This window comes from Ursus arctos, unplaced genomic scaffold, assembly GCF_023065955.2.
Source record: "Ursus arctos isolate Adak ecotype North America unplaced genomic scaffold, UrsArc2.0 scaffold_2, whole genome shotgun sequence".
NCBI classification, from domain to species: Eukaryota; Metazoa; Chordata; class Mammalia; order Carnivora; family Ursidae; genus Ursus; species Ursus arctos.
The window spans coordinates 88,628,818-88,641,133 of record NW_026622874.1 but is presented as its reverse complement, the minus strand read 5'-3'; the positions used below and the strand labels follow the sequence as shown (position 1 = coordinate 88,641,133).

The window sequence follows — 12,316 nt, the reverse complement described above, 5'->3', positions numbered from 1 at the left end:
CAGCTGGTACCTCCACCAGTGTCCCACATCCTGTGTTGCTCCCAGGGTGGTGGGAGATCAGCCACCACAGACATTCATGAGGCATGAGGCTGAACTGTGGCAGCTGGCCTCCTGCCACCGAACAAAAATACTTTCTCCTCACTCCCCACACCGCCCCCATCCCACCTATGCAACCAGCTGGTGCTTCACCCCTGCTGAGAAGGGGGAAGGCCACTTCCCTGCCTGCTTTCTTGACCAGGAAATTCAGCCCCCCACGTGGCAGGCCAAGAAGCCCGCACTGCTCCCCTCCTCCCCCCATGTCCCCCCAGCTGGGTAGCTGAAGGTCCCCATCCCTGCATCTTGCCCTTGTGCTCACTTGGTTCGTTGAGCCACAAAACCACCCCTCATATCCTCTCTCAGGCCACGACAGTGGCAAGTTCCCTCACAATATCTCTTCTGTTTCTCGGTCCTTTTACTAAAGTCTCCACGGGGCTTCCAATAGCAGGCACCAGGCTATAGCTGAGCGCCTTCTGGAAAGAAGACCAAGTCAATCAGGCAAGGTTGGCTCCAGGTCTCTGCTCTCTCACTTCTGAACAGCAGGAACTCAGCGCTCTGAGCCTCAGTTTTCTTGCTTGTAAGACGGGATCAATCCGCCCACCACCCCGGATCTTGTGAGTGTGCAGTAAGATGCACACCAGGCACACGCATTGTCTGGCACCCAGTCGCTTCTACCTCTACTCACACTTGCTTTGCCTACACCAGGCTTACATGCCTGCGTTCCATTCTCATCAGGCATCCCACCTCATGAGTCATGGAGACATCTAGAAGAGTCTTCCCTCCTAGTGCTTAAATGACACTTCCCTACCCTGATTGCACAGACATCCCAGGCAGGTCATGGTACCCCCAAGACTCCTGGGCTCCCACCTTCCACTCTCTCCATCCCCTCCGTAGACTCTGCTCTCACAATTTGGGTGGGAGGTGTTTCTGCTGCAACTTCACCTTTGCCTAAAAGCCCACCATGCCTGGTATCGTGACTTCTGTAGTTCAAAGCATTGCTCTGCACCTTGAGTGGCCCCCTGACTTGGATCCCATTAACTCCTCCTCCTAGTCCAAACACATGATCCCTGCTAGAAGATCAGTCTTTTTTTTTTTTAAGATTTTATTTATTTATTTGACAGAGAGAGAGACAGCCAGCGAGAGAGGGAACACAAGCAGGGGGAGTGGGAGAGGAAGAAGCAGACTCCCAGCAGAGCGAGAGCCCAATGCGGGGCTCGATCCCAGGACCCTGGGACCGCGCCCTGAGCCAAAGGCAGACACCCAATGACTGAGCCACCCAGGTGCCCCTAGAAGATCAGTCTTAACGGTAGTCACAGATTATGTGTCAGGCAGAGGTCTAAACACTGTATATATATTAAATCTTCTAATCCTCGTAACCACCCCTATTATTAAGACCCAGTTTACCAACGAGGAAATTAAAGCCCAGGGAATGAAGCCACTTGCCCCAGGGACACAGAAGACAAACTTAATCAGACTGACTCTCAGAGAGACGCTGCTCAGTGACTCTGGAAACTTTCTCTGCAGAAGGTTTGCTCCCCTTAGAAGCTCAGCACTGAATGATCCAGAACAGCCTCCCTCTGGGCTCCTTGGAACTATCACCCTCACCACATTTTCACCATCCAAGGCCTTTCCTCTGAAAGCCCCCAAAGCATCCCTGCCCCTGTGGACAACCGTGAGACCCTCATGCCTCCTACAGCCAGCACTCTGAGGCTCCCTTCCGCCCCATCAGAACTTTCTCCCCTCGAGCTTAGAGTTCCTGCTGTGAGCTGCCCACCCTGCCAAGCCAGATCGTGCTCCCAGACCCTCTTGGGTTTGCTGAGGCTGCTGGGAAGGGGCCAAGGGCCCAGGAAGCCAAGACCATGGTCTCATGCTCCGCCCACTTTTCAGTGCCAGCTCTTACTCACATGGAATCGCTGTCTCTATAGGGACCTACCTGGCCAGGCAGCAGGCACAGTCCCAATGGTCTGCAGCTGGGAGCCCAACAGGAGGCAGAAGCCTTCTGCATACATATTCTCCCCACAGGCTCTGTGCATGGTTGGGCCGCAGGCCTAAGGGCAGAGGCCTGTATGAGCAAGGGGACCCCCAGAGCTCTCCATACTCTTCTTGTCCAGCCCCAGCCTCCCCCAGCCCCTGCCCCTCCCCTTGTCACCCTCCTAGGACCCAGGGAAACTTACCAGCAGCGAGGAGCGATCGGTGGAGGCTGTCAGGGACAGGCCCAGGGACACGTTCACGGCCTCTGGGGGTGCTGAGAGGGCAGACACACAGGATCACGGACACACCCCCATTTGGGGGCAGAGTCAGGGCTGGAGACTAAGGAGGGGGCACTGCAGGAGAGGAGGATTGAGGGTCGCAATGCCTGGGTAGAGTCACTCACTGTGCAAGGGGATGGGTTGACATAGGCCAGTGGCAGCCACACAGTCGTACAACCGTCCTGTTCGGTTGACCGCCACCACCTCCAGGGGGGCTCCCACCACGACTCTGAAGGCACAAGCATGACATACAGTTGCAGGAGGGGTAAGGGCACAGGACGCTGAGGGTGAGGAAGTATCGCTGTGTAATAGGAAGTGAGACTTTGAGAGCGAAGCTCTTGGCATTTGCCACTCATGAGGCTTCAAATAACAGGGCCTGATTTTACCCCACACATGCCGAAGGACCGTGCTGGACTTTGTGTGTGTGTGTGTGTGTGTGTGTATACAGAAATAGATGTGTCTTTATATATACAAATGGTTTGAGTGTTCTTGTGTTTTTAGCATTCACCAAAAATAAAACTATTCAAAACAAAATAGCATTTCCCCACCATGGGCAAGTGCATTTTGTTTTTGGGGTGCCATTGTTCTGAGCCACCCGAGAAATAGATCACCTCAAGTTACAAGGAAAATCTGCTAAAGCCAGAAGTTATCAAGACAAATCGATGATTCTGTAATTAACTGGACAATTTAAATATAAATAATTTAAGTGGGACAATTTAAAGCAGCGGTATCAGAATCCACATCAAAATCTACAGTCATAGAAGTGCAACAAGTTTTGCAAAACTCTTTGAAAGGAGAGAATTTTTTAATCTTGCATAAAAAATTAGATCCACTGACAACCTCTGCACTCAGGTGAGATAGCCAGATGAATGTTTGTGTCTTTTAATTAATCAGACAAGCAAGCCTCGTTAAATTAGTATTTAAAGGCTCTTTCTAGAAAGCTATCCCTTTATGGAAAGCTGAAATCCCTGTGTGTCTACGAATTGTTGATAGAAAACTAAACAGATGATAGAGACACAGCAGTCTGGTACCTGCTGGCCGAAATGGGTGAACAAACGTTACATCTGTTTAAGATGGTCTGCTTGCTTTTCTGTACCCCACCATTCCTCACACGTAGACTTTTCAGTATTTGGGCTACGATTCAGCAGAAACCAGGAAAAACAATAACTTTGTAGCAATCAGAATGCCATCCAGTGTATATTATTTACTTCATTGGAAATACTGGTGAGCAATGGTCAACCAAACTTACGTATATAAACATATGTATATATATGTCTATGTATATAAACATATATGTATTTTTTAAATCGGGCCTGAGCACAAACTGACAGTGATGAAACTGGGGCAATGACTATTTTTGGATTTGTTGGGTTTTTCATCATTGGGAAGGGCCCAAGGGAACCCGGGGAGGGGGCTGACGATCTTCTCCACCTTTATCAGGCAGCAGTTACTGGTGATACACATAAGAAAAATTCATTGAGTTGGACCTTTCAAACTTTGTGCACTTCATTTTTTGAGCTCCATATTCAAAACAAACAAACAAAAAGCAAAACTCTGGCACCTGCCACTTGCCTCCATGTCCCAGCCTGCCAGCTGGATGAGGAGGAGGGATGGACGTGCATGGAGAACTCAGCGACCTCAACATGCTACTTCTTGGCCAGCTGAATCTTTTGCATTCTCAGGCTCATTGCCAATGCCACCTCCTCTGTGAAGCCTTCGTGGAATTCCCTCCTGGGTTTGATCTCTCCCTTCCTATGCCTTCCAAACTTTGGTTATGCTTGCATCACATGGTAACTTCAACATTTGGGTCCCTGTCGCTGGGACCTGAGAATGGAAGCTTCTGGAGGCAGGGCGGGGTACATAATTTGCCGGTCCCAGAGTGAAATAAAAATGTGGGACCTCTTGTTCATGGAAAAAAGGTTTTTTCCTTTTTTTTTCTTTTTCTTTTTTTTTTTTCCAGTCCTCCTTCCTACCTGTCCTGGTAGTGCAAACCCTCATAGGACTGGGAGAACCCTGTGTCTCAGCCAGCCCTGACCTTGCTCAGCTCGTGCCACGGGCTGAGGGTGGCAGCTGAGAAACATCCCCCAGAGGCTGGGCTGCATGTGAGCCAAGGCTCCAAGCCCCCAGCACATCTCCACTGTCCCATCAATTTTACTTACAATACACAAATGCTAAGATTAAATTACTCATCGTTTCAAGAGGAAGGCTGCAAAACATCACTCCAAGTGCAAGGGTGACTGTACTGGTCACAGAAGGACAGATGCAAGACCTCCGTCCTGAAGCACTGTCTTGTCCAGAGTTTGTGGTCCCTCCTGGGATTGTGAATAGTTGGTAGTAGCGGTGTCAGGGGCCTCGGAGGAGTGAGGGACAGGCTTCTTGCCCATGCTGCCCTTCCTCCAGGACACCCCCTGAGCATGCCATGGTCAGCCATTTGCCTGCAGAGTGAAGGGATAGAGGTGGGGGATGGGCACGGCCTACCTAGATCTGCCGAATTGGGCCACGCTCTGTCCAAAGCTAGCTCCATCCTCTTGAAAGACCATGGGCTCTTCCACATCCAGGTTGAATCCATGATAAGAAGCCAGGACTGAGGAATATGGAGAGGGAGGCGGGGGTAGGAGTAACAGTCAGAAAAGCTTCATCTCCTCTGGACCCCTGACTTCTTGGGATCTTGATCCCAGCCCAGCTCATGCACCCAGGAGAAGGGTGTTCTCTTTTTCTTTTGTTTCCTGATTTGCCATCTATGTGATTTCTGTCTCTCTCTCTCTCTCCCTCAGAAATAATCAAACCACTACAAAGAGCGACGGTCCAGAAAAATGTCCCCTCAAGGACATTTCAAAGGATATCCACAATCTGAAATTGAGCCTGTCGCCCCCTGGTCTCTTGGATCATGCATGTCCCCTAACGAGGCCTTCCATGAGTGAAAGAGGCATGATTGATAATTACTTCAGATAGGGAGGCAAGATGGAAGAAGAGTAGGGGACCCCGTTTCCACTGGTCCCCTGAATTTAGCTGGATATCTACCAAACCATTTTGAACACCCACAGAATCAGCCTGAGGTGTAAGAATATATATCTGGATCTCTACAATCAGGAAAATGACTGCTTTTTGCAAGGTAGGGTGTGCGGAGTTGTGAATCCGAGAGAAGATATAGGAAGATAAACAGAAGGGGGAGGGAGCCTCCATAAGCCGGCTCCTTGAAAGTCATGTAACACCCCAAATCGGAACCCTTAAAAATCTGCTCTAGTGAGAGACATCCCTCTCTGCAAAGGGCTCTGGAAATGAAAAGGCAGAATTCTATGTAGGTCATTATGGTCTCAGGATCCGAGGAGTCACAGAGCAAACAGGAGTGCCTGAACCGGCAGAGTGCCCGAGCAGTGGAGCCGAGAAGCAGGATATAGTCAGCGAGCCCAGGAGGCGACTCTCAGCTCAGGTCGCCATGAACCATGAGCCAAGATGGTCAGTAATTGCTCTTTTCCTGAGCAGCCTGAAAAGAACTGGAACCCGCACCTGAGACTGGAAAAAACTCACAGGACGATAGCAGCCCAGAAAGGATGTTAGGGCAGCACCTAGACATGATCCTGGAGCTTTGGGTGTGCGGGCATGAGCCTGCCACCACTCAGGGTTTTAGCGTCACAAAGGTCAGTGGCATTGCCAGGCCCCTAGTACTACCTCTGAGAGAGTTGCTGTGGTCACACACCACAGGAGCCTGCAGTGTTGGGCGCACACGGAAGTGGACACTGTTTGTCCCGGAGGGTTTATTAAAGAGGGCAGACTGTGATCTTTCTGCTCTGGCCAGAGGTTTGGGCACCGCCATTTTTGCTCTGATCCTCTGAAGAGGTGCAGAAAGCCTCCAGGGAACAAAAGTCACACAGAGGACCAGTTTGCCCTGAGCCCATCCCCCTGATGGGGGTTGGGACAACTCCACCCAGGCAGGGAAACCTGAGAAACAGAAGGGCAGGCCCCTGCCCCAGAAGACAGTCTGGAAGAACAGATGGAGGACAAGCCTATGGATCCCACAAGAGTAAAATTGGAACACCAGGGGAAAAGAGTATATTGAGCTCCAGGTGTTGCCTCACAACTCATTTACTTTTCAGATAAAATTCTCCTTTTCCTTTTTTTCTTTTTCTCTTTTTTTTCTTTATATCTTCTTCCCATTTCACCTAGATGCTTATTATACCAACTTATATTTCATAGTCATATATATATATATAAAGTATATAAAGTATATATAAAGTATATATATATAAAGTATATAAAGTATATATAAAGTATATATATATAAAGTATATATAAAGTATATATATATAAAGTATATATAAAGTATATATATATAAAGTATATATATATAAAGTATATATATATATAAGTATATATATATATATATATGTATATGTATATGTATATGTATATATATACTTTCCTTGCAATTTTGGGATGTAGTGTCTTCTAACACACAGACCAAAATTCACCCAGGGACAGGTGGATATCACCCTGATTTGTCCACACTGCAAGATTATAGTCTCTCTTCCCCTCCCCCCTTTTTAAAATTTTATCTTCGTGTTTCATTTTGACTTTTTTGTTTTTCTGTGGTGGCTTGCAACCACTCCAGATTTTTCTAGGGTGCATCTTGCTTGGGGCATGGTTGATATTTTCGACCTGTTCATTCGCCCATCCATTATTCTCTGGACAGAATGACAACAAGGAGGAACTCACACCAAAAAAAAAAGAACCAGAGGCAGTGTTCTCTGCCACAGGGCTAATCGATATGGATATAAGTAAGATGTCAGAGATAGAATTAAGGATAGCAATCATAAAGTCAATGGCTAGGCTTGACAGAAGCATAAGTGACAATATAGAATCTCTAAGGGCAGAAATGAAATCTAATCAGGCCAAACTTAAAAATGCTATGAATAAGATGCAGTCTAAACTGGATACTCTAACAGCTAGGGTCAATGAGGCAGAAGAAAGAATAAGTGATCTAGAAGATAAGCTGATGGAAAGGAAGGAAGTTGAGGAAAACAGAGATAGACAACTAATAGCCCATGAAAAAAGGCGTGGAGAATTTAATGATGCCCTGAAACATTCCAGTGTCAGAATTATTGGGATCCAGAGGGATAGAGAGAGGACTAGAAGGCATATTTGAGCAAATCATAGCTGAGAACTTCCCTAATCTGGGAAGGAAACAAGCATTCGTGTCTAAGAGGCAGAGAGGACACCTCCCAAAATCAATAAAAATAGATTAACACCTTGACATGCAGTAGTGAAGGTTGCAAATCTTACAGCAAAAGCAACAATCCTGAGAGTCGTTAGGGAGAGGAGGTTCCTTACATATGGAGGGAGGAACATCAGAATAACATCAGACTTCTGCACAGAAACCTGGAAAGCCAGAAAGGGCTGGCAAGATATATTCGGGGTACTAAATGAGAAGAACATGCAGCCAAGAATACTTCACCCAGCAAGGCTGTCATTCAGAATGGAAGGGGAGATCAAGAGCTTCCAGGACAGACAGAAACTGAAAGACTATGTGACCACCAAGCCAGTCCTGCAAGAAATATTAAGGGGGATTCTGTAAGTGAAGAGAGACTCCCAGAGTCACATATACCAGAAAGAAACAGAAAATCTACAGAAACAGGCACTTTACAGGCAATACAATAGCACTAAATTCATATCTTTCAATAGTTACTCTGAATGTAAATGGACTGAATGTTCCCATCAAAAGACACAGAATTTGAGACTGGATAGTAAAAAAAAGCAGGACCCATCAATATGCTGTCTACAAGAGACTCATTTTGAACCTAAAAACCTCCAGATTGAAAGCAAGGGAACGGAGAACAATTTTCCACACCAATGGACCTCAAAATAAAGCTGGGGTAGCAATCCTGATATCAGACAACTTAGATTTTAAACCAATGACCATAGTAAAAGATATAGAGGGACACTATATCATAGTTAAAGGGTCCATCCAACAAGAAGATCTAACTATTGTAAATATCTAGACCCCCAACATGGGAAAGGCCAATTATATAAACCAATTAATAACTACAATAAAGAAACATATTGATAATGATACATTAATAGTAGGAAATGTTGACACTCCTCACAGCAAAGGACAGATCATCTACGTAGAAGATCAACAAAGAAACAAGAACTTTGAATGACACGTTGGACCAAATGGACTTCATAGATACATACAGAACATTCCATCCTAAAACAACAGAATACTCATTCTTCTCGAGTGCACATGGAACTGTCTCCAGAATAGACCACATACTGGGTCCCAAATCAGGTCTCAACTGATACCAAAAGATTGAGATTATCCCCTGCCTATGTTCAGACCACAATGCTGTGAAACTGGAACTCCATCACAGGAAGAAATTTGGAAGGAACTCAAACACTTGGAAGTTAAAGAGCACCCTACTAAAGAATGGATGGGTCAACCAGGAAATTAAAGAAGGACTTAAACAATTCATTGAAACTAATGAGAATGAAAACACATTAGTCCAAAACCTATGGGATTTTGCAAAGGCGGTCCTAAGAGGATGTACATAGCCATCCAAGCCTCTCTCAAAACAGTAGAAAAAAATTAGAAAAATCCCAAATGCGTAAGCTAACCTTACACCAAAAGGACCTGGAGAGGAAACAGCAAATAAACCTAAGACAAGCAAGAGGAGAGAAATAATAAAGATTAGAGCAGAAATCGATGAAATATAAACCAGAAAAACAGTAGAACAGATGAAAAAAACCTAGAATCTGGCTTTTTAAAAGAATTAATAAGATCAATAAACCACTGGCCAGACTTATCCAAAAGAAAAGGGAAAGGACCAAAATTAATAAAATCATAAATGAAAGAGAAGAGATCACGACTAATACAAGGAAATAGAAACAATTATTAGAAATTATTACCAGCAACTATATGCCAATAAATTAAGCAACCTGCAAGAAATGGATGCATTCCTAGAATCTTATAAACTACCAAGACCTTACTGAAACAGGAAGAAATAGACAATCTGAACAGACCAATAACCAGCAAGGAAATTGAAGCAGTAATCAAAAATCTCCCAAAAAACAAAAGTCCAGGGCCAGATGGCTTCCCAGGGGAATTCTGCCAAACATTTAAAGAAGAAATCATACCTATTCTACTGAAGCTGTTTCAAAAAAATAGAAACAGAAGGAAAACTTCCAAATTCATTCTATGAGGCCAGCATTACCCTGATCCCAAAATCAGGCAAAGACCCCACCAAAAAGGAGAATTGCAGACCTATATCCCTGATGAACATTGATGCCAAAAAACTCACCAAGATCCTTGCCAACAGGATCCAACAGTATATTAAAAGGATTATTCCCCATGACCAGGTGGGATTTATTCCTGGGATGCAAGGGTGGTTCAACATTCACAAATCAATCAATGTGATAGATCGCATTAATAAAAGAAGAGACAAGAAACATCTGATCCTGTCAATTGATGCAGGAAAAGCATTTGACAAAATACAGCAACCTTTCTTGATTAAACCTCTTCAAAGTATAGGAATAGAGGGAACATACCTCAACATCATAAAAGCCATCTAAGTGAATATTATTCTCAATGGGGAAAAACTGAGAACTTTTCCCTTATGGTAAGGACAGGGATGTTCACTCTCATCACTATTAGTACTAGAAGTCCTGGCCTCAGAAATCAGACAACAAAAAGAAATAAAAGGCATTCAATTTAGCAAAGAAAAGGTCAAACTCTCTACATCTTCCTTTCAAAGAATGATCTGTGTCTGAGTCTGAAAACAGACTCTACGACCTGACAAGTAGGAGGGTGACAAGTGTCTCAGACTCAAATGCCTCAGAGGCCAGACAGGTGACATCAGTGAGTGATGTGGATAGGTGTGAGCACCAGGGAATTATGGGCACTTACAGGTTGGGCTCTTTTAAAGGAAGTAGCCGTTACCAAGCTCTAGTGTTCAGAGCTCCAGACAGTCCCATTTCTCAAGAGAAGCTGACAATCTGGACTTTGTGTTCAATCTGATTTTTAACTGACATTCAAATGATTTCAAATGACACACGAATGTGGTCCTGATACAGTTTTTGATTTCAGACTATTCTCTTGGCAGCAGGACAGTGTACCTGAAATCAAGACTTGAGGGACATGGGGGACCAAAGAGGTGATATCCAATATTCCCCCCCCCAGTGACTCCTATGGCCTTCCCCCTGGGGCCCTGGGGCAGACTCCTGTCCCCCATACCACACACACCAGAACCCCCACAGGAGGAATCGTGGAGAGGGAGCTCATCCTCCACCCAAGCATAGCCTACAAGTCCATCTTCTCTCATCTTTGCTCAGGTCATGACCGTCCCTTGATTCCAGGCCATTCCTCCTTCCACACAAGCTCTGGACACTAGGGCCCTCCCCTGTCCTCAGCTCCTCCAGAGAGCTCTATGAGCTAACCACCAGCCCCAGCCTACCCTACCAGACAGAGATGGCTCCACCAGGCTTCTCCCAACCCTGAGGGTCTCCACTCACCGCCCAGGAGAAGCAGAATTCCAAAAGCCATCACTGAGCAAGCATTGGAGAAGTGAAGAGAGGAGCAGTAGAGCACTGAAGGGCACGCAGTGCCCTGGGGGAGAGTTAAAATACTGACTCAGGGCCTTGAAGTAACAGAAGGAGGAGCACAGTCAGGAAGTTCTTGGTTAATCATAGAACAGAGGCAGGGGCAGGAGGCCAAAGATGCCGTTGGGGAAAATCCCCTATACTCTCCCACCACCACCACCTCTGTAGATCTGGCTTCCTTCTCCAGGGCCTGCCTTTCCCAGAAGACCACCCTCCCCCAGTCCTTGAGACCCAGTTGGTACCCAGGGCGACCCGGGACCCCTCTGGGGCCTCAGAAACCAGCTGCATAGAAGTGGAAGGGGTGAAACAGAGGGCGGCAGAGGCCCCACTGCATGAATATGAGCCTGGAGAGAGGCAGACCTCCACCTCAGATAGCAGTGTTGGGGGGCAGGGGTAGCATAAGTGAGGTGTTGTTTAAAAAAGCAGATGCCATCAAGAGATAAATGGATACCCACCAACAGCGGACCACAGGGGGAGAGGAGGGAAAACTGAATGGGGGAAAATCAGAGAAGAAAACAAACCATGAAGACTCTGGAATCTGGGAACCAAACTGAGGGTTACAGAAGGGAGGGGTTGGGAGATGGGGTTACCGGCTGATGGGTATTAAGGAAGGAAGCCATGTGTGGTGATGAGCACTGGGTGTTATACATAACTAATGAATCATTGAACACTACATAAAAACTAATGATGTATTATATGTTGGCTAATTGAACATAATAAAAAAAATAATAAAGTACATGGTTTTTCTACCCAATCCATTTTTTCACAAAGAGAGAGATAAATGGATAATCAAATGGGCAAAAAGGCTTAGTAGTCATACAATAGGCTGACTAGTCAGTGATAAAAGAGAACAGACTACGGATATACGTAACAACAGGGATGAATCTCAACTTTGTCATAAGGAAGTGAAGTCAGACACCAGGCTGCGTAAGGTAGGGCTCCTCTCATACAAATAGGCAAAACTAATCTATGAGGATAGAAATAGGACAGTGAGTGCCTCAGATGAGGTGGGGAGGGAACTTCTAACACTTGCAAATTTAACATTCAACCCTTGATATTTTACTATTTAATTATTTACTATTTTAACATTCGTTAAACGGGAGAATTTTTGCATCCATGTTCATCAGGGATATTGGCCTTTTTTGGTAATTCTCTTTTGGTGGGGTCTTTGTCTTGTTTTGGGTTCAAGGTAATGCTGGCCTCATCGAATGAGTTTGGAAGTTTGCCTTCCTTTTCTATTTTTTGGAACACTTTGGGAAGAAGAGGTGTTAATTCTTCTTTAAATATTTGGTAAAATTCCCCTGGGAAGCCATGTGGCCCTGGACTTTACTTTGTTCGGATATTTTTGAATACAGATTTGATTCTTTTCCTGGTTATGGGTCTGTACAAATTTTCTTCTTTTTTTTTAAATAGTCAAATACTTTAATAGACTTTTCATC

At 45.4% G+C, this 12,316-nt stretch overlaps 1 protein-coding gene across 1 annotated transcript in view; it reads right to left on the bottom strand.

Moving 5' to 3' along the window:
- Window positions 1-10,866, bottom strand: part of ITGAD (integrin subunit alpha D) — a 31,456-nt gene extending 20,590 nt beyond the window's left edge. The window contains exons 1-5 of the mRNA XM_026515524.4: window positions 10,791-10,866; window positions 4,764-4,869; window positions 2,411-2,514; window positions 2,211-2,281; window positions 1,970-2,084 (exon numbers count right to left, since the gene is read on the bottom strand). Coding sequence (XP_026371309.3) covers window positions 1,970-2,084; window positions 2,211-2,281; window positions 2,411-2,514; window positions 4,764-4,869; window positions 10,791-10,821 — 427 coding nt within the window. The 5' untranslated portion in view covers window positions 10,822-10,866. The remainder of the gene's footprint in view (window positions 1-1,969; window positions 2,085-2,210; window positions 2,282-2,410; window positions 2,515-4,763; window positions 4,870-10,790) is intronic.
- Between the last annotated feature and the right edge of the window lie 1,450 nt (window positions 10,867-12,316).